At 43.7% G+C, this 22,864-nt stretch overlaps 1 protein-coding gene across 2 annotated transcripts; it reads left to right on the top strand.

The window, feature by feature from the left end:
* The first annotated feature begins 8,350 nt into the window (after positions 1-8,350).
* Positions 8,351-17,220, top strand: st8sia3 (ST8 alpha-N-acetyl-neuraminide alpha-2,8-sialyltransferase 3). 2 transcript variants are annotated; one of them, XM_029169906.2, is made up of 5 exons: positions 8,351-9,138; positions 11,734-11,763; positions 13,167-13,286; positions 13,464-14,021; positions 14,674-17,220. In XM_029169906.2, the coding sequence occupies exons 1-5, from the start codon at positions 8,891-8,893 to the stop codon at positions 14,954-14,956; spliced, it is 1,239 nt and encodes a 412-aa protein (XP_029025739.1). In that variant the 5' UTR covers positions 8,351-8,890; the 3' UTR covers positions 14,957-17,220. The 2 variants fall into 2 exon arrangements, with proteins under 2 accessions (XP_029025739.1, XP_029025740.1); XM_029169907.3 differs by lacking the exon at positions 11,734-11,763 and having other exon boundaries at positions 8,352-9,138.
* Positions 17,221-22,864: the final 5,644 nt, after the last annotated feature.

Genomic DNA, 22,864 nt, shown 5'->3' with positions numbered 1-22,864 from the left:
CCCAGCGTGAGGCCTGTTTAGTGTCAGAGAATGTGTTTGGCTCAAAGGAAAGTGAGTTCACTGAGAATTTGTTCGGAGAACGAGGTTGGTGATAAAAACCGTAGGTTTGTTCCCTGCTGGTTTGTAAAACCTGTTATTCACTCATAGTAAAAAGGGCCTGAATCCCCTCATCACCACAAAATGAGACAATCAAATGCTCTTTTTTCTGTTTAATATCTGACACGGATCCAGCTCCCACATTCAGCCCCCGTCAGCGCTCACAACCCTTCCCACCTTTACATGCCATCATTTATTAATGGTAAGAGGTCTGCGTAAAGCATTAGCCGTGTTTGTGATAAACCATTAGTGATGTATTTCATTTCTCAGTAGGAAACGAAGGAGCGTTGGGGGCCGTTAATATCCGTTAATGTGAAGAGGTAGCGGAAGGGGAAGAGGTTCCTCCCTGTGAGGTGATTAGACCTGTCCATTTAGTTAGAGCCAGCACACACGCGCACGCACTTACACACATGTACTGTGCACGCATGCACACACACACATACGCACACATGCACACACACGCACACACACACATGCACGCACACACTAACAAAATAACACACATACACATACACACTAACTAACACACGCACACACACACACCAACATACGTACACACACACACACACACACACACACACACACACACACACACACTAACACACGACAAAATGTCTTATTAGTACGTTGTGCACTCTGCATGAAGTATCAAGTACACTGACCAGGAATAACACTCTGATCCTTGAACTCTGACCTTTGACCTCTGACAAGTGACGTACTAGACGCTGACAGGTTGTCTTCATGGCATCAGTGTGGGATATTTTAAGTGAACATCTGTGCCTCAGCAGTTGATTTGAAGCAGGTCACTGATCCAGTAGACGAGTAATAATACAGGCAGAAATCACCAGGAATGGTTTAAGCAGCACAGTGGAGGAGCACAGTTCCACCAATGAACAGACGGGTTTGATCCATTGAGACGTCACAACTGCTACAGTAACATCCTGACAGTGTCCATCAGTGAGTCTGATGGGTCAGAGCTGCTTTGAAACCAAGGAAGAACCGGAACACAGCATCAGACAGGTGGTCACAATGTTATGGCCAATGGTGAATCTTGGTATTAATTACTGACATGTACAAAACTGAACCGTGGTTTGAGAAGACTGGGAGCAGGATCATTCAGCTTCTCTGTCTGAAGAGTCCTGTCTCCTAAAAATGAGCTAAACAACTCATTTACATTTTGCATCAGATGTGTCATAATGAGTGACTATTAACCCTAATAATTAAAGCAGTGAGTAGAGGGTGCCAGCGTTGAGGACCGGTGAGCAGAAGGTCCGGTTTAGGTAATAAGGCTTTTCAGGAGCAGGACACAGGATGTGTTGTCTTCATTTACTCATCCTTTTTGACTTTATGTGTTTGTCTCTGGTTCAGAGCGTCGGGAACCTGCTCAGTGACTCGCTGGAGTCGGGTTCTCTGCATTCAGTGTCACCATGTGTCATTCTGGTCCCACGGTCGTCTCTCAAAGAGTCCGTCCGTCTCCCGCGGCAACACTGAGCACATTAGCGGCTGAACGCTCGCTCAGCTAATCTGACGATGAGCAACATGTTGCACTGAAGCCTCTGATCCAGTCTGAGCTGCAAACTCCCCCTGAACAGCAGTAAAGGAGTAGAACACGTCCGTCAATGGGAGCAACTAACAGCTGCAGTGGTGACATTAACAAGGAGACGAGAGTCAGGTTTCATTAGAGCGGGGCTTCATGCAGAGCTCTGTCCACTGTTCAAAACACCCACTGAGATTTTAGTTTTGATGAAGACGTTCTCATCCAGCTCCGGAATAAAACTAAAAGCATCAGTCAGCGTCTAATAAGTCAACTGTTCATTACTGAACAAGTGAGATTCCAGCCGCCGCCTGCTTGTCAAACATCCCTCCCAGCAGAAATCAATAGGTCATCATCTCCACATATTACTACATATTATGGGGGGGGGGGGGGGGGGGGGGAGACATCAAAGGGAGGAAGGGGAGAAAACTCAGGGGAGGAAATGTCCTGCTGTCGCTGGAAACAAGAGCAGCGCCCTGTGTAAATGTGGCTGTACAGTATGAATCATCCCCCTGTGCTGAGCTTTGGTTTGACATCCCATCATGACCCGGTGCCGCCGGCGTGAACGGTGCTGCTGCTCAACCTGTGGCCACTGCTCACGAGCGGGAGCAGGAACCACTCAGTAACCGGCAGGACGTCAATGTTTAAACGTTTAAAGCTTCGCGAGTGAGTCAACAGAGAACAGTCTGCTCTGACATCACCCCAAGAAGCCGCTGGGTCACGGCTAATGATTAAACCCAGCGGTGACCAGGCGGCGGCGGCCAATATTTGGACACTGATTGTGAGTTTTAAAGCAGAGTTTCCTCACATGATGATCGATGCCGTTCCAGCACATTAAACACTGATGTCAGTGAGAGAACAACAGTTCAGTTTCGCCACAGCCTGTTTTTAATATTAGTTTTTGCTGATAAGAAAGATTCACAAACAATCTAAATATCAATTTCATCAAATAGTGGTAAAATCGCGTTACCATGGAAACGTGCCTGCTGGATATGCTCTGTATTGTAAATTCAGTGGAGGTGTGAGACACAAATTAACGCTTGTGCTGGTTTCTCATCTTTAATGTGTTTATGGCAAAGCAGCAGGTTTATTGAAGGTGTTCGTGTCTGAGGCTGAAGCCAATGAACAAATAATGACCCGGGACATGTCGCGTGGTCTAGTGTGTGTTCATCCGAATGGAAGGTGTGTGTCTCACAGCCCGATTAAGTTACAGCTGCTATCGAGAAGAACGACACATTTAAACTTGTTATTGATTCTGATTTATTTGCATCGTTTGAAGTTGCTGGATTTCCTCTGAGTAACATCTGATGTAGATGAATCACATGTAAAATATGGATCACGGATTTAATCTTCCCTGTGATTGTCTTGCTCCATCTGCCAGAGATTTTTCTCTCGGGCTCCTCTGTGGTATTCACTTTTTTCTGTATCATCATCATCATCATCATCATCATCATCATCATCATCATCATCATCATCATCATCATCATCATCATCATCATCATCATCATCATCTCTTCTTTTCCAACATCTCAGATTCCACTTTCTGACATGAACTATCAGTCAGACTCATGAAGTGATAGATTCCTGGGACCAATTTTCTTTCTCTTTTTTAATTTCCTACTTTTCTAGTTTCTAATGTGTAAATTGGATGCACGTTCTGGATGTTCATTTTTAGGCTACAACTAGAAGTTACAGCATATTGGCAGGTGGGTGTGACACATTGGCTCTATATATTTGGAAGGGTTTTTCCTAAGCAGGATTGTTCGTTTTATTTTTATAACTTGAGACAATATCTGCAATTAGCCTTTGAGTGGAACTGGAACAAATATCAAAACTAAAAGCAGCTCTGATTTGAGACCTTTAACTTTTATTACTGTCATCAGAATACTGTGTCCATTCAATAGTCTATCATTGATTCTCTGTTTGGCTTTTGACACTTGATTGATTTTGATTTTCTGACAGATTAATAGTTACATTTCCACATGTTTTACATTTCCTTCCAATGGTCCAATGAACAGCTGCTTCAGTCTCATGTATTACTACAGTTGTTGTTGTCAGTTTTATGACATCCTCTGAAGACAACCACATTAATGGGAGCAGTTTTCTGCACTTCAGCGTCTCTTTCCTACAGTCAGAAAACCCACTGCACTGTCTGAGGCACATGGACGTGTGAATGGGCTCAGTGTAGTGTAGTGATGTCCGGCTCGTTTCACAGATGCTGCTTATTTGGCTTGACTCTCTTAAAAGAATCGGTTCTCGTGGGTCATAATCGGCTCCTAATTTATTATCACTCTGCGCCTTATATTTTAGTAATTATAAATGGTCTGTGTGTTTCTAAGCATTTGTTTATTCGTGTTTTTATAAAAGCCTTATTTCAATGCGGTTTTCTATTTAAAATAAAATACACAGTCACTGTTTAACATTTTAATCAAACTTTTAGGTTAAAATTATAAAATAAAATAAAAAAATTACAAAGTCTGCACTCAGCTTTGTCGTTTCCAACATCATTGAAATGCATTCAGATGCTGCTTCTTTTTCGGTTTTCGGTCCTTTTCTTTAGCTTCGCGCGTTTAGCGACGCGCGTGCTTTTAAATCTGGCTTCCCTCTGTCTACCTGTACCTACACTCGCTGTCTTAGCAGCAGCGTCAGCCTCCTCCGTCAATCCTCGTACGTGATTGGCTGAATGGTGCGCCCATAAAAGTAGTCTCGCGTTTGTGTGTATGGATTTTCAGCAGAGCCGACCAATGGCGGCTGAAGATTCGGCTCTCCTCGGCGGGAGTCGGCATTTCTCGTTCGCTACAAAGCATCGACACATCACTAGCTCAGTGGTTCAGATAGAGTGTCCGTCCGTGCGTGTGTGTAATTGATGCTGGACAGCTCTGAGCCCAAAGCACTCCGTGAAAGGAAGAAGACAGGAAGAGGAAGGAAGGAAGGAAGGAAGGAAGGAGGAGGGGAGGGAGGAGGGAGGGAGGGAGGGAGGGAGGGAGGGAGGAGGGAGTGGGCAGGATAGGGAGGAAGGAAGGAAGGAAGGACGACGGAAGGAGGAAGGAAGTCGCGGAAGGGAGGGATGTTCGGTGTTTTAGGTTGAGTGGTCTTCTTGCGTTTTATTTATCTTCTTCCTTCCTTACGGACTTACGTGCAGTCCTTCCTTCCTTCCTTCCTTCCTTCCTTGTCTCCATTCTTTCCAATCCCCATCATCTTCCCTCACCTTTACCCCTTCGACTTTCTTCACTTTGTCGGTCATCTGGGTTGCTTGGCAACAGCTGCTCTTGCTCCCTCACACTTTTCCAAGCATTTGAAAGGAGTAAGTGGACGAGATGAATGGCATCGGGACAGAGAACCTGAGAAAATGCAGAGGGAAGCAGAGCAGGGAAGGAGAAAAAAAGGGATTAGGTGGAGATAGAACGAAGGAGAAGATGGAGGGAGGTTTGAGTGTGTGTTCTGAAGCACAGACACCATCTCCTCTCACCTAATTCTCCCATTTATCTTTTCTCTGGTTGGAAATGGAAAGAAAACGACCTTTCAGCATTTGACCACGTGACGCTGCAGGACACAGCATACAGTATACTCCACCCAGAGCCAGAGTATATGAAACTGCGTGACTGTATCAGAGCGGTCCAAAGCTGAGACGCGGTGCTCACACAGCTGCTTTGGAGCTGTTTCACCAGGTATTGACTCTGTTCTCACAACCTTCACCATCATTCTGTACCGTTAATGGGCGTTAGGGAGCGTCAGTACACACACTCATAGCATATTGATCTGTCTGGGTCATAAAACTCTTTCATGTCATGTTAAACCAACATGTAAAATCTGCGACCTGGACTGACTGATGGATTGAATCAATCAAATTTTACATATGTTAGCTTAAACACTGTTGGTGAGAATATTAGCATCAATGTACAGTTTGAGATTTAATGCATAAATAAATAACAAATTTAGATTTAAGATGTATGTATTTTCTGTTTCTTTGTACTCTGTAAAGTCAGACACGTTTAGAAATAGTCTGGAAATGCAGTTTTCTGGCACAGTTTTAAATGTGGACACACTCCCACTGACATCTGACCTCTGACCTCAGCTCAACAACAATACATAATATTCACAAGCAGTCAAACTCACACAGAGGACTTAGTGTGAACTTAGCAGAGCTCTGCAGCGGTTCCATCTATACACAGGCTCTTCACAACAGGATGAGGACGAGTTATGAAACAGACCTTGGACGTTAAGCAGGGGCTTCATTTATGTCCTCTATCAGTTCTTTACCTGCTGCTTCGGCCTCACCTGTCATCACTAATATACAGATTAGTGTGGACAACATAACATATACTATTAGATTAGCTCCACTTCTTCATTGTACATGTTCTAATGGATTTAAGGTGATTGATGCTTGTTTTGCCTTTTGTGTTGAGCTCAACATCACCAAAGTTCCTGGTGAACAGGAGCAGCATCTAAGTCAGAGCTAGACACTGTCTGGAGTCGCCTCTGTCATATATATATTATTATGCTTTTACATTATGCAGTGGGTAGCAATGTCAATACCCGTGGTGGACCCAGTGCCTTTGTGTGGAATTTGCCTGTTCTCCCGTGTTTGTGTGGGTTCTCTCTGGGTTGTCCAGCTTCCTCCCACGGTCCAAAAACGTGCGTTAGGCTCATTAGTCTCTCTACATTGCCCAGTTTCACTCTATGCATTTTGTACATTAACAATAGGCGATATCTATCATTCTATTCTTTTCAAGTATAAGTTACTCTTTTCACATGTGAGATGACTGAAAATGTGTAAACCTGTCATGGTTTAAAGCTGTTGTATTTACAGTTTAACAGTGTGTGTGTGTGTGTGTGTGTGTGTGTGTGTGTGTGTGTGTGTGTGTGTGTGTGTGTGTGTGTGTGTGCGCGCGTGCGCGTGCGTGCATGCGTGCGCGTGTGTGTGTGTGTGTGTGTGTGTGGACTAGAGCTCGTTTAGTCTGTTGTTTGTTTCTGGGTGTGAGTGTGTAAATACACAGAATGAGGTAATTTCACACCCGTTTGGCTCAGACGGAGCTGCAGCCTCTGATCGTTTACCCTCCTCGCTGCTCTAATGACTATTGATTATTAATTGATTCTTTTATGAGATATGAGGTCCTTCATTTGGTTTCATTTCACAGAGTTCATGAGAATCTGACCCGTACCTGAATCATGACTTCACCGAGTTTAAAGAAGAAAAATACACAGAACCCATGTCTTTGATTTAATATTGTATTTCTCTGTTAAAAATCTGATCCATCAGATCATCGTTCCAGCTTCTTCCCGCGTTGATGACCACAGTGAGCAAAGCACCACTGATCCAGGTTCTGCACAGTTCATCTGGTTTCACTGGATAAATATTGATCACAGCAAACTGGATGAAAAAATCAGTCATTTGGCATAAATGACCTTTAAACCCCATCCTTGTGTGTACTACAACCTTTTTAATCTTGCTCTGCTTGATTTAATCATAGTCACCTTAAGCTTAGATAATGTTCACACACTACTATGATTTTAAAGAGGTTTGGAGCTACTAAAGCATATTGATCCTGAAAGTGTTGGATTATTTCTGGTGGTGAAAATCTTTAAATTGTGTTTTGTGTAAATTTCACAGACTTTCCACCACTAACATACACAACTGTGCCCTTTATTATGACAACAAGGGTTTCAAACAGACGTTGTGGGTGCAGACACAGACTCTGTTAATATGGATATGCCACTTTAGAGACGAGGCCTGGTTCTATCAGGGATAAACTGGGGCACAGGTGAAGCCTCGCCTTATTTTAAACCCTTTGAATCTGCAGCTGCTGCTCCTACTCCAATGCTGCATTTTAGGCCACATTCACACACCAGTCAGACTAGGGAAAAACTATATGTGTGTGTGTGTGTGTGTGTGTGTGTGTGTGTGTGTGTGTGTGTGTGTGTGTGTGTGTGTGTGTGTGTGTGTGTATGTGTGTGTGTGTGTGTGTGTGTGTGTGGCTTGTACTGCAGTACAGTATATACAATATTTTGTCCTGAGCACTCTGTTTTCCAGTGTGTGTGTGTGTGTGTGTGTGTGTGTGTGTGTGTGTGTGTGTGTGTGTGTGTGTGTGTGTGTGTGTTTAAGTAAAAACATATGAAGTGACTGACGTTAACATCTGACTGGAGCGAGACTCCAGACACCCAGTGTTTCAGCTTTTTGCTTGGCGCTGATGTGTGATGCGTGGGTTGGTCCAGGCTGAAATGTCTCTACTAGACATGACAAAATGACCATATGGGCACATATTCATTTAACAGGTGCTGGACAATATTGCATCATGACTGACGTGAGCGAAAACTACTGACACATATCTAGAATAACACAAAGCTACAAAATATACCATCACATTGATCAACATTACACATTTATATTATTACAATTATAATGTTTATTTTTTCAGTGGAGTCTCTTGTGTATCAGTGGTTCTGTCCAGTCCAGCTCCTTCTTGATGGGACACTAATGCTCTGATGTCTGAGCATTTAGGGACTAGTCTATAATTTACAGGTTTTATTGAAAACACTGGTAGAAATAAATGTTTTTGCTTTGTTGGTGCGTTCGTTTTTGACATATGTCCTTAAATATTCTTAGAGAATGGGTGAATCCCAACAGACCCCAGTCTGAGGGGGGCATCTTGTCCCTGCATCCAGGACAGAGAGCTCCGCCTCAGATGCTGTGAACTAGTGAACAGCCCGATGCAGGCGCCGTCTCCCCTTAAAGCGACACTCCGGCTTAATTAATTAGACTGGAGGAGGGAGAGGGGCGGAGACGCAGTCGTGGATGCAGATGAAGCAGTGGGACTGGCATCCGCTGGTCACCTCCATCTCCCCCTGGATGCCCCGGGTGGTCCCTTGGTTTTTACTGCCTGGAGGTTACGAAACTGGCTGAAACGCGATCCTGCGCACCAGCATCGCCGCGTCCGCGATCCCCCCTCCTCCCTCCTCCGCCCCCGGATTCACGGAGTGCCGGTGCGTCACGCTCCTGCGTCGTTTTTTTTCCCCCCGCAGCCTCTACCTCCTCGCTCATATTTACGTTAATGAGTCTCCTCGCGCGCGTTTCGCTCCGGCGCCTCACTCCTATGGATTGCGCGGGCGCCGTAGCCTCCGTCGAACGCGTCGCTAAATCCACGGCCCTTCGTGTTTCCGCGCTTCCGTTTGCCGCCCGCGCGTCTCCGCTGCCGCGCCGCCTCCCCTCCGGGCGATGACCGCCCGTAGGTGAAACTCTGCGTCCGCGCGTGTCTGCCGCTGATGCGGTGCGCCTGGCCGCTCGCCGCCCCCTCCCGCACGGCCGGCCGCCCTCTGGCGCGGGTCTGCTTCCCGCACAGGGGCAGGATGGTGCGGATCGCCAGCGCGCTGGGGCTCGTCATGTTCAGCGTGGCGCTGCTCATCCTGTCGCTCATCAGCTACGTGTCCATCAAGAAGGACTTCCTGCTCAGCGCCCCCAGATACGGACCCAACGGAGGACCCAGGATGTACATGTTCCACGCGGGCTTTCGGTGAGTCTAGGCCTGGCCGCTGCTCTGATGCACATGCTTGGTTTGCATGAGATGAGCGGAGGGCGTAGATGAGCAGCAGTCACGTCAGAAAGAATAATGGGTTCATATCAGTCATCAGTCAATTAGTGGCTCCACTAGTTCTAGTCATCTGCTTTTTTCTTCAACACGGATCCAAAGATCTGAGTTGGATATGACCAGAAATCTTTGCAGGAGCCAGAAATGATGACTCGGCTGAATCTGTGACGGAGGCCTGGATGGTCCATGGGGCCTGATACCAGCAGCAACTGGTTAATCAGAGCAAGAATCGGGTCTGTGTCTCAGAGCAGAGCTTGTAAAGTGCTCATTCTCGTTCGTTATGCATTTAACGGCAGAACGACGTGGCCACTTTCATCCACACACGGCCGCATTGTTGGGGTCCAGTCCTATTTTTGCTTTTGGATCTATGTCAAGTAGAAAAAAAACGATGTAAATGCTACAGGAAACAAATCAGGCCTTTGTGTTTTTTTTGTTGGGCTGCTTTATGCCTGGAGTTTGCCTACTGTACAGTATGTTCAGGAGGATACAGATGATGAGGCAACATCTGTAACGCTGATGGGCACCAACATCCTCAACGTGTGATGAACCTGCTCCCACCTGTAGCATCAACGTTAGACAGGACCTGTTCCCCAGATAAACTACTGTAAATGAGCCTGTGTCTGATCAGGGAAGTGACACAAAGCTGTGCTAGCGTCAAAGTCCATGTTCTGCAGACATCGCTGAAAAGAACTTGCTACAAACTCACAGGATCACAGCAAATCAGGACCAGAGACATGAATGCTGTTGTATTTTGAAAGACGAACATGCTGAAGGACTGAAGGGAGGCTTTTATTGAACACACCGTCAGACACGGCGAGAGCTTGAGTGTCAGTCTGAACACGAGGCCAAAAACTCCAGCTCTGCACTAAACGTGGCATTTGAGTGTGTTAGTCTGAAGAAAACAGGACACCTGTCACTTAATCCTTCAGTTGGGAACTAGATCAGCTCGTCCACACACAGCTTCCTTCTCTCCTCCAGTCACTTTGTTGCCTAATAGAGTGCTTCGTACCTTTTAACACATTAAACATGAGGGGGTGGTGTTAATAGGCCTGAATACAGTAATATAACAGTCTGTGTGACATAATAAGATCACAGTAATGTTGTGTTTGTAATGTAACATTTATGTAATAGGAATGTTATGTTCATTTTGTACATTAGGGCCAAAAGATAAAGGAAACTTCATAACTTGTTAACACATTGTGAAACATCTCAGATCAAAGCCTGGAAGTAAGAGACGCAGGATGATCGCTGCTAAAGTTCATGTCAGCTGGTGTCAGTCTCTCTGACACCAACCTCCTATGAGCCGAATTCAAGTGCTGACTGAAATATTGAGATATCAGAAGAACTTGTTTGGAGGACGGCAGCAGAAGAACGGTGTCTTATCCCTAGTCTCAGTCTAAACTTATTTGAATGACTCAACCCTTAATTGAACTGGAACGTGTTTAATGAGCATCACTCCACTGATGGTCCACAGTGTAATGATTCAAGCATCTGTTGAATGTGCTGGAGAAAACAGGAACATTTTCTGATCGGTTTGACTCAAAACAGGTGATCAAAGTCTCAAACACACAGGAAGTCAGCAGGAAGTCAGTGCAGTAGTTGTGTTAATAGAGGACGTGAGGGGAGAAGACGCCTGCCAGCGCCGGACAGGAGCGAGTCTGATGGTCCAATACCTAAAAGACTAGTGTTCCATTAGAAAAGGAGAGTTGACCGTGCGTCTTTGACCTCCGGACCAGTGTTCACACATGGTTTACTGCCCGGTCCTGCCTCCAGCTCTGCTCCACCAGGGAACACCTCTGCCACAGCGCTCAGGGGTCAGTTAGTCCAAAGCAGTTAAAGGGGGGTTCTGTAAATCTCCGTCGTCCGGGACGTTCGCTCAGGTCCACGCGCGACAGGAAGGCGGCAGCGGCCTGATGCAGCGTGTCCTCGGCTCCAGATTTACAGCCTTCAGACCGAGGTTACGCTGAGATGAGAACGGGGAGGTTTGGAGCCCAAACGCTGGCTGGCTGCTGGACAGATGTGTAGAATGAGAAACTGTGCCTGAAGAATGAATGTCCTCGTTGTTAGTCTGTGCACGTGACCTGTCTGATGAGGAGACGCTCCTCCACACAGTGAAGGGCAGGTCCAATATTCAGTCTGATACAAAGGAGAGAAGAAGTAAGTGGATCTGCATGTTGGAGCATCCTGGAGCGTCGGATCACAGCTCTGAGCGCTTGCATTACCTTCATTTACCTCCACTCACTTGGGTTTAGGCGTTATTGTTCAGTGCATGAGGCCAGTTTGAGCTTGTGTTAATAAATGGCGTCCGCATGCGTCCGTTCGACCCCGTGCTCCTGAAGGCAGGACGGCTGCTGGGTACCAGATTTCTGCAGATCTAAAAGCATTTGGCTGCACTCTGCTGGTTCTTATGCATGTTCACTCTTCAAAATGTGCTTTGGTCAAATATCTCCGATACAGAAACTGATGACGATGCAAATGAGCTGGTTTCTTCTCTTGTATTTGTTTGAATCCCTTCTGCAGCGAGAGGCCGCCTCGCAAACCTGACCTGAGGTGAATATGGAGCAGTGATGCAGCGATGCATCGTGTCCTTTGGTTAAGTGATCGTTTTCTGCTGCATTATGATCTTGGGGGGTTCCGATCAACCACCACAACCCTGAGGTTCTTGAAGATGTCTCGTCCCTCATCAACGGGTTCTTGTGATAAACTCTGAGTGTGAGGCTGAGATGCCGTTGGGATGAAGGTGGAACATCTTCAAGAAGCTCCCAGTGATGCAGTCGCCATAGTGACCGACAATAAAAAGAAAATGATTTAATATTCTATTAGACCTAATGACTTTGTTTCTGTACTGCACAGTCATTTTTCAAAGGATTCTGTTTGTGCTGAAGGTTTTTCTTCCTGTTTCTGTGTGAGGCCCATGTTTATTGATGTACAGGTACAGTACATGACTGGATGCTATGTGCTAACAGTCCAGTGTGTGAGCTCAGGTAACGGCCAAAGGTGAACTGGACTTACAGGGGATAAACAGACGAGCCCTTCTTCAGACAGAGGTCCGTGTAGAGAAGTGACTGAACCGCTGGGTCGACCTGAGAAGTAAAAAAAAAAAGAGAAAACCTTTGAAAATGAACAAAAACATAGTTCATCTCTCGGTTGGGTCTTGGTTTCAGTTTATCTGAGCAACAAAAACTGAAGGGTTGAGGCTGGTTGCACTGCTAAACTGTGTTCATCTTATCAAGAATCTGTAATTTGACATAAAAATGAAAGAATACGAGTAAATGACACTCCAGGGTAAACAAAAATAAAAACTATACTAAATCTAAGAAACTGAATGTTTGAAGGGAACCAACTGCTCTTGATTGACTCACTTGCTGAGATGAACAGAGCTGCTGAACTTCCACCTTTTGCTCGTTTTCACTAGTGCACAGACTAAACTGGATGCGAGTGACTCTGCATTTACACTTTATCTGATGTGTAAATGAAACTGATGGAATGTGTTTTAGTTCAAGTAACAAAACATGATTTATTTGTTGTATCCTGTTTGCTCCTCAAACACATTTTATATCTAATTCATAATTCATTTTCTGTAACACTCAGATCAATATCTGGTTGTTTCCTAAACAATATTCCTACAAAGTCATGAAACATGAGCAGTCAGACCAGTTTCAGTGAGAAGGCATCAGTTCTTTCTATTATTCTAGAAATTGGAAAAAACTTTTTCTTTCATCCACATGAAAAGATTCCATTAAAATATCTGGACACATATTTTTATTTAGGCCTTGTTTTGTTTTGTATCTTCTGAATTAATCCAGGATAAGGAAAAGCAGCTTCTGGGCCTCATGTCTGATCGCTGACTCCTCATGTTTCTGTCTAATTATAAGGACTTGAGTTAAATCCTGAACAGAGGCCTTTCCTCCTGCTGGATGCTTAACCTGCGTGTTCCACTTGTCTGTGCACAGCTCCCAGCTGGCCATGAAGTATCTGGATCCCGCCTTCACGTCTCTTAGCAGCGAACTCACTGCAGACCTGCGGAACGCGTCCGTGTGGAGGTACAACAGCTCGGCTTTTGTCGAGCTCAGGTGAGTTCCGCGGACGCTGCCCCGTTTTGTCAGATGGTGCTGAAGGTCCAGCTGTAATTCTGAATCAGCTGCACCTCTGGCTCCATCATTCGTTTCCATGGTCACCGTCTGCTGCCATTCGAACCTTCGCGCTGTCACTTAGATCACAGCATTAATCGCAGACTCTGGGTTTCGCAGGAAGGACATCTCCCAGTACATCGACGTCGCCCACAACTTCACCCTGACGCGAGACTCGGTCCGAATCGGACAGCTGATGCACTACGACTACTCCAGCCACAAGTACGTGTTCTCCATAGGGGAGAACTTTCGCTCTCTCCTCCCCGAGGTCTCGCCCATCCTCAACAAACACTACAACGCGTGCGCCGTGGTCGGCAACAGCGGCATCCTCACCGGCTCGCGCTGCGGGCCGCAGATCGAGAAGTTCGACTTCGTCTTCCGCTGCAACTTCGCCCCGACGGAGGTTTTCAGGAAGGACGTCGGGAGGCGGACCAACATGACCACGTTCAACCCCAGCATCCTGGAGAAATACTACAACAACCTACTCACTGTGCAGGACAGGAACAACTTCTTCCTGAGTCTGAAGAAGCTGGACGGTGCCATCCTGTGGATCCCGGCCTTTTTCTTCCACACCTCGGCCACGGTCACCAGAACGTTGGTGGATTTCTTCGTGGAGCACAGAGATCAGCTCAACGTCCAGCTGGCCTGGCCCGGAAACATCATGCAGTACATTAACAAGTAAGAGGCCCGGTCACGGGCCGTCGGCAGTCAGTACCAGCCCCGTCTCCATCCTGTCTAACTGTTTTGTCTTGTGCTGTTGTTCGTCTCTGTTTTGACTGTGTTCCGGTTGGCAAAGAGGAGATTCGGGCTCTAAACCGGATTATGAGAAAACAGTTATTTAGTAAAAGGTGCGGTGCTGAGCTGGACCGGTGTGTGTGGAGAGGGATTTAAGTCTGCTTAGTGTTAGCGGCGGAGTAAGCTGCTCATACAGTAGCCTAATCTCCACCAATCCCATTAAATCTACCTGCTCTGGAAGCATTAGCACATTTAAGGAGCTCAGCTCTTTCAGCACCTTGAGGCTTCGCGGAGGGGCTTTTGTTGAGGCCGGTGCGGACCGTTTCCCCTCCAACACAGCCGCCTGGTGGAAGCAGCAAGTCCTCGTCCAAGGATCCAAACGTTATAATTATGGTTATAATTTATTGAATGTGTGTCTAAAAATAAAACACCGAGAACACTATGTGTATTAATTTGCTGGGAGGCTATTTTTTTAAGCATCGAGGCTATTTTTTTAAGCATCGAGGTATTTAGCAACATATGTAGCTAAGCTAATTCAAAGATGGCGTCTTCAGACCATTTGCTCTAACCTGCTTGTCCCCTGTGTCGTTGTCAGCTACTGGAAAACCAAGCAGCTGTCACCAAAGCGCCTCAGCACCGGGATCCTGATGTACACGCTGGCGTCTTCCGTGTGTGACCAGGTGCACCTCTACGGCTTCTGGCCCTTCGGCTGGGACCCCAACACGGGCAAGGAGCTGCCGTACCACTACTTCGACAAGAAGGGCACCAAGTTCACCACCAAGTGGCAGGAGTCCCATCAGCTGCCCGCCGAGTTCAAGCTGCTGTATAAGATGCACACGGAGGGGCTGCTGAAGCTCAGCCTCTCGCACTGCGCTTAGGCCAGCGCTGCCGGGGCGCCCACGGGCCAAGGCAGGGCTCCAGCTGTGAGCTCCCAGAGCAGAGGCCCATAATCATAACTGTTACAGCTTAAGGAACAAGTCCTGTTGACTGACACGGACGCTCAGCACACAAATAGGAAATAAGACGCGCGTTGTCTCATTTTGTCTTGTGTTATGCAGAGTTTTGGTGGATCGGACTCTTCTGGACTAAAGTAAGACACTCACCAAAGCAGGCCTTGGTTTTCTTTCATGCTGTGTTGTCTGGTCACCTTGTAATGGACACACACGCTACCTGCAGCATCCTGACCCGCCTGTCGCCGCGGCCACCGTTATGTTTGCTGTTTGATCCCATTGTGGAGCAAAAACGCGGGGCGAGATCTGCAAAACGACGACACCCTGCAGCTTCACGCGTTCACTCACGTCTAAGGAAATTAAAAGCTGATAAACGCTCAGTGACAGAGGATGCTTGATATTATATTAGCTGTGTCATTAAAGCATTAACACACACAGACAAGCTTCAGTCAGTAAAAGCACACAGCTTTAGTGGAGGTAGTGGAGCTGCTGGTTTGGGAGATGAACGGTTAAATGCAGGTGAGATACATAAGCAGAACATAGAGGAGGCCACAGCGTTGGTGACAGACTCAGTGCAGATGAGCTAAAGTACAGCCTTCAGTTCATGCTAAAGGTGCTAATGCTGCACTGGAACTGACACCGTGTCCACAGAGTCAGCAAAGAGTTGGGAAGATTCCTTTAGTTGAGTGACGTTTGCAGGTTCATTTAATGCATCTGTCATTTGTGACTGATTTTATTGAGGACCCAGGAGGATGAGTAACGCCGAGGGAACCTCACACAGGGAACATAAATGTTTAGAACTTCTTCGTCACTACATTATAAAATAATTATATAGATATTTTAGCCTTGCATTGGTCAGTTACTGCTGCAAACTGTGTCTGAGTGTTGTCTTGGTGCTGCACCATGGGACTGGAAGTTGAAACAAGCTCGTGACTGTTGTATTTCCACATCAGTCGTTTTGGGTCAGTTAATGTATCGGTTCCTGCTCAGCGCCGTTCCACCGTAGCAGCTGAGTGACTCACGGGAGAAGGTGCGACCCGTTCGTCTGACAAAGCAACTGTGACGTCATCAACCGTTACGATGCATCTAAAACTCTACGTTCATGGAGGTTTTTCTACCTGTGGTTTGGAATAAACACTAACATCATCATCATCAACATCAACATCATTTGAGCTTCAAATCCATCACTCTCATTTCAACCCTGACTTGTTAACAAGCAATAGATGATACACATGTTAGAAAAGCCTCATGGTCCCATGTGCCAGAATTTTAACAAAAGCTTTTAATTTGAAAGGATTTAAAATTTTATGATATGTTAGCATGTGAATGTTTAGTTTAACACGAACAAAGTCTGAGAGTGAAGTCGGGTCTGCTGCAGTAACAACTGTACATTAGCGCTGCATGAAACCTACTCAAGGTTAGAAAGGGAGGATTCAAAGATAATTAGTAAAGAACATGTGAACGCAGACGTTCTTTGACCCCAGATATTTAACAGTAGTTGCATCTGTCATTCTCTCATTTAATATCCGTATCTAGTTTTTTATCAAGCATCATTTGAGCAGATTGACTGGAGCAGGTGGAGCAGCCTGTGAGCTCACGCGTTCATGTGTCCTGTGTGTTTAGCTTTCCAGGTTTTTGTAGTTGATCGCGGTGCAGTGAGCCAGGCTCCTTAACAGACTCAGACTGTTACTGTAACCAGGAGTGTGTGAGTTACGGGGCTGGATGATTTTTTGAATGTGAACTGTAACGTCTGCTGTGTCCTTGTTTCTCTTCCGTTTGTCAGGGAGTCGCCTGAAACAAGAGATTTTTGTATCTGTTCTATTGGTTTATCGTCTTACACTTCTTTCTAAAACTTGAAACATGATATTTTCAGGACTGACATAAAGATTGTTGCCATGGCAATGATGAGGTGTGTAACAGTGATGTTGTTGTGTGACATGAACAAATGACACATGTTCTCTTCTTTTTTTCCACCTTACATTGTTTGATTGAATATCAGTCATATCAGTTTATCAAGAATGTATTTTTGCATTTTGAAGGATGACTCTATTCATATTCTGTCTATTAATATATAGTAAAACTACAATATCACAAACATTATGCTGTAAATGCAAAATCCAGTACTTTAAATAAAACAAATATTCTCTTTACTGTTTTATCATTTAAATAAATTAATAAAATTGTGAAACTGATCACTCTTTTTTTTTGAGTGGACACAAACCAACTATTAATGCACAGATCAGACGTAACAGCCAGACATTGTGATAACACTCACTGTCCTGTAAATGGGTTGGATGTTTCAGAGGCATTGCCCTCAGAGTTATGGCATTAGAAGCAGGAACATGCAAGTGTAAGAAAAATGTATAAAAGACTGACAAGGCCCTGGATCAGAGCACCTCCAACCTGCAGCTGGAGGGTCAGTCAGCAAAGAAACAATGAGTGGCTGGCGTTTATTGGTGCACATGCTACTGTACAGTAGCTTCTGATTAAGAGATGCATCACAGACCAGTCATGGGGCCATGCTGTGACTGGTCTGAGAGCTCAGACCAGTGTGTGTGTGTGTGTGTGTGTGTGTGTGTGTGTGTGTGTGTGTGTGTGTGTGTGTGATCATTATCAGTACACAATGTACCATGCTGCATGAAGGTGAGACCGCATTCTGTGACCTTTGACCTCTGTGGGAGGAGGAGGACATGTGGCAGACAATGAAAAGAATGTGAGGGTTTATCAGCTTTAACAATTAACCACAGTATCATTCAGAGCTACTGCATTTTTCATATAGCAGAGGAAAATTTCTACTTCATACCTGTCACATTCGAACAAATATAACCAACTAACAAATGCTTGAATGTGTAAATAAAAAGTGTCTTTCAGCATTTTCTGCTTTATGCTTTATGCAGCAGAATCAAGTTGGTAAAACATTTTCATTTTCCTTTTACTTTAATTCAAAAACTTTTAAAACAGACAATAAGATTTCAGAAATGCCAGTCATTCTCGTGCACACATGCATCATAAATAATATAACAGAATAACATATCGATAGTTTGAAAAATCACTTGTAGTCAAGGACTGTCTGGAAATCAGAACATAATAAACTAGGATCTAGTGTTGGCTCTGTGTTCCTGAATTTGAATTCGTTCTGTAGATTAGTTTTTCCTGGTGCATGTACATTCAACACTGACACTGTGGACTGGGTTAAACAGCTGTTAGTACATGCAGCCCCATGATGCCTGCCTTTATAAACCACTGCTAGAGGAACAGACTGATAGCCTATGTCTCTAGAGACAAAGTCTCTTTACTTTTCTAACCTTGCCACCCAAACTAAAAATGCATAAAAGCCCTAACTTTCCATCCAAGTCCACAATTTGTGTCCTGATATCTGAAAGAGCTGTTTCCTCAGGCTCAAGGTCTAAAACTTCCCCACATGTCCACTATGCACAAGCACATCGCGGTTTCTGAAACGTAAACAAAGATGATGTCAGGCGGCAGCAACCTGCAGGTCGATGGTGTGAGGGGAGTGCGGTGAGTTGCTCAGGGGTCAAAGGTCAGTGTGGTCTGATAATAAGTAGAGAATGAGATGCTGGATTTAAAAGCAGTTGTTTTGTGACTGTGACTGTGTTTCAAGATCAATCACTTTCTCCTACTGATGAACGATGTCATTATTTCTACACCAATAAATGTGAAATAATCAATAGTTCTCTAATTACGTAGACCAAAATACGTAATATAGATTTAAAATAAAGTCAGAACAAATATAAATATCTGTGCAAATGTACAAAAATAAATTTAGCCTCATTTGCATTTAATATCATTAGTTAGATTGTGTGTATTTTTGCAGCCACTACAGAAGCGACAGCTATCAGAATGTAGGTCAGTGTGTATGTAAATTAGGGAGGTCAGCTGACGTGCGCTGGGGGCGGCCAACCTCTGACCTTTGACCTCTCCAATTCTGCTTCTTAATGTCAGCAGATGCTAACAAAGGGAACCCTACACGAGTCAACAGCTGGATTTAATACAAGCCTTTGTACACACACTCTCATGGCATTGTTTTAACAGAAAGGTGTGGAGAGAATCATTTTAATATTAGTAATATTAGTATTACCCTGTTCTGTAATAAACAGAATCCTGATTCTGTTCTATGGGACTGATTGTTTTTATCAAGTATTAAAGAAATTGTTTGGAATGTTTAAACGTATTGATCTGTGCAGGACAAACAAATCACAGTTAACAAATGAGATCGAAGAAGATACTGCAGCACAACAAGATTTAAACTGGCAAGAGAACATCAAAAACCACCATGATCAATTTCACTTGCCTGTTGGAACATAAGAGACAGGAGACGAGCTCACTGTGGCAGCAAAGAGCTGAAAATAGAACAAACAAATAAAAAGCTGTTGAATTATCACCATTTAAAAAGCAGGTGAAAATAAAAAATAAAATTACCGTAGGTTAATATTATAACAAATATTTAGTTTACTTTAAAATCTAAATATTTTTATTATCTATATTAATTCAGTGGGAACAGGTTTGTTAATAGATTTTATAATAGCAATTAGTTTACTCTATTTGAAAAAAAAATGTAAAAGAAAATTAAATATCTAGATAAAATTAAAGACAAATTAATTCACACAAAGCAGCCTTTTTATGATAAGTTATAATAAAAGCATGGACTTATTATTCAGATTGTCCTTCTCACAAGCTCAAAGACAAAACTGACCACTAGTAGTTTATTAATGTAATTTGCCACAAAGCTCAACTAATCCTCTCGTTGTCTCCAGATGAACCATCTGAAATATTAATGGCTCTTCCTTCTTCGCCTCCTTCTTCTCCTTGGCTTTGATCAGAAACCCTTGGTTCTGTGCAGCCATCACACTGACTGTCGGCACCGTTTTCGGTCCGAGAGGAAAATCAATAAATCAAATGTTATGATTAAAAGAGCAGCATGGCAGAGACCATAAAATAATCATACAGAGCAGAGGAAGAGGAGGAGGTGAATCCCTTCCTTTAGTCTCACTGTTAATAAATGACCGCTCTGCTGTGTGTTGGCCCAACCTGCTCCATTTAATCCTCCTCAGCTCAGATCTGGGTTTAAAATGTTGTTTAGGAGCTCACATTGGTATTCACTCTAGTCGTTAAATACTAAAGCCCAGCGTCTGTTGATGTTGGACACAATATAGTTTTAACTCAATTTAGTTTTGAGAGATTTATGATCTAAAAAATGATTATTCCCTAAGAATTATTCAATGAAATGACTCCTCACAGATATTTGTGTACTGGACTAAAATAATTTATTAGTCATTTGTTAATACTATTAACCTACTGTACTGTACACACTGATAAAGAATGAAAACACACAATCAGTTTGTTTTTGCTATTTACAACAAAAGAGCAAGTGTTTGTGGCGTTTAAATGTAAAGCATTTTAAACTGATTAATTGATACAACAAACCATGTGAGGCTTAAACTAAACAAATTAAATTACAATTAAAACACTGCACATATTAAATATTAAATATGTTCATATGTTTATCAGTGTTTCCTTAACTTTAATTTTAAAATATCTAATAATGTTTTACAGCATGTTTCCTACAGTGGTGTTAAAGCGTTAACTAACTAACCTACACAGTGGGAAGTGGAACTGCCTCAGATCACTGAGAGGTAACGGAGCTCACATGGAAATGTATCACTAATATTGATCTGAATTAACATGAGCTGCCTCTCAGCCCGTGGCCATGCTCTGTCTGATGTTTGTACAAACCTGTGTGTGTTTGTGTGTGTGTGTGTGTGTGTGTGTGTGTGTGTGTGTGTGTGTGTGTGTGTGTGTGTGTGTGTGTGTGTGTGTGACAAGGCAAAGCTTTTGGTGTGACGTTCACATCGGGAGAGAAAAAGACTAAAAAACTGTTTTTCATCACAGCAAAAAATTAGCTTGATATGTTTTATATCACAAAATGGCAAATGCTAAGATGAAAAGTCAGTTGAAATAATAGTTTTTCTATTACAGTAAAAATAAATACATAAAGTAGTATTCTGAATGGTCAGCAATTATGTTTTACCATCTGTGTGTTGGTGGGGTCTGATTTTTATATTCAAATGTACAAAACACAACGTTTAAACTTTATAAAACACAAATGTAAATGATAACAATAATTAAATTATAAATATTGACACAAACGTCACCTAAATAAAACAATTATTTTAAAAGAATGAAGCTGTTTTACTGAGAGCATATTGAAATATATAAATCATCGTGTAATTATATATACTGTATATACAGCAAATATATGCAAATTAACTAGAATTATATTCCTAATATTTTTAATATTAATGAATCTGTACAGTATGTAGTCGATGTAATTTACAGTATATTATTAATATGGTTTGGTTGTTTGATAATATTATTTACTGTTTATGTTATATCTAATGTGCTAGAAGCAACTTTTCGTCACTAAATGTCAAGATTTGTTTGATATTTTCTATGTTAGAGCTTGTTATTTACACTTCAACAAAACACACTAATAAACAAATTCACAAAGCCAAGACATGAAAGGCGACTCATAAGTCAGGGTTTATTCAGAACTGCAAATACAGAGTGTGGCGTGCGCCCACATTTGAATACAGCGGGTCGGCTCTGCACGCGGCCATTGTGTTACCATTACAAGCTGATTTCACGGCCAACAGAACGGCAACAAAGGAGGCAGCAGGTCCGAGAAGTTTGAAAAGGCTTGGAGAGAATAGAGGAGGAGGAAGAGGAAGAGGAGGAGGAGGAAGAGGCAAAAAGGGTGAAGGGGAAGAATATAGTGAAGATGGCAGAAGTGTGCTTCACTCGATTACTAAATGACCACATCAACCACATTTGGTGAACATGCATATACTATATATGTATATACAGTATGATACCAATTTTCTGTGTGTGTGTGTGTGTGTGTGTGTGTGTGTGTGTGTGTGTGTGTGTGTGTGTGTGTGTGTGTGTGTGTGTGTGTGTGTGTGCGCGCGTGTAAAACAATAACATTCACATTTAGAACACTGACCAAAGCAAAGTGACACAGGAGTCACCAGGAGCCGGGCAGATGGATCCGAAATCTGCTGGCTCATTTACAGAGAGAGGAAAAGAGAGAGCAGAGAAAGGGAGGATGACTCTGGGTAAACTCAGAGAGAGAGAGAGAGAGAGAGAGAGGGACAGTCAGTGGGACATATGTGAGGCAAAGCGGAGCAGTGCTCGTCACCAACGCTATAGATTAGCATGTGGTCTCCAGCACAAAGCTGCAGATCAATACTACTGCTCTGTACACAGCAGATGGCCCGAGAGAGCAGGAGAGCGGAGGGAGCGCGCTGAAAGGAGGAAGTGCCTCCAATGAGCTGCAGCTTTCCTCTCATACCGACCACAGGGCAGCAGAGAAACTGCTTCGGTGACTAAGGTGTATCATGGATTTATTCTAAAAACAGATAGGACCATGTGAGGGATTCAGTTCTCTGCCTTTAGTAGTGAAGTTTAGAGCCCATGTTTTTTTTTTTTTCTCACATTGCTTTGAAAGTTTGAAACTTTTTAAAATTGATCATCGAGTTTAAAACTATGTGAGCCAATATCAAAACCAAGCAAATGTCCATGGTATGTTGCTAATGATATACAGTACAGTGATTGACAGTAATATACTGTGATTGTTAGGGGCATCACAGCATAAATCTGCCCAGCGTGTGTGTGACAGTTGAACTGCTGCTGTGTTACCTGCAACAAAGTGATACAGCTATTATTAATTATTTTTCCAAATTATTTAGGTTTTAGGTCCAAACCGAGAACATAAATTCAGTGAGAATGTTCATGTTATTAATTTAATGGATTTTG

Source organism: Betta splendens, chromosome 12 (assembly GCF_900634795.4).
Source record: "Betta splendens chromosome 12, fBetSpl5.4, whole genome shotgun sequence".
Taxonomy (NCBI): Eukaryota; Metazoa; Chordata; class Actinopteri; order Anabantiformes; family Osphronemidae; genus Betta; species Betta splendens.
Note: the sequence above shows the minus strand (reverse complement) of the source record. Positions and strands in the feature narration are given on the sequence as shown.

Coding starts and splice junctions, on each gene's coding strand:
- st8sia3 (XM_029169906.2), top strand. CDS start 8,891: ATGCGGTGCGCCTGGCCGCTCGCCGCCCCCTCCCGCACGGCCGGCCGC. Junction 13,287..13,463: donor TCGGCTTTTGTCGAGCTCAG/GTGAGTTCCGCG, acceptor TGGGTTTCGCAG/GAAGGACATCTCCCAGTACA. Junction 14,022..14,673: donor ATCATGCAGTACATTAACAA/GTAAGAGGCCCG, acceptor TGTCGTTGTCAG/CTACTGGAAAACCAAGCAGC.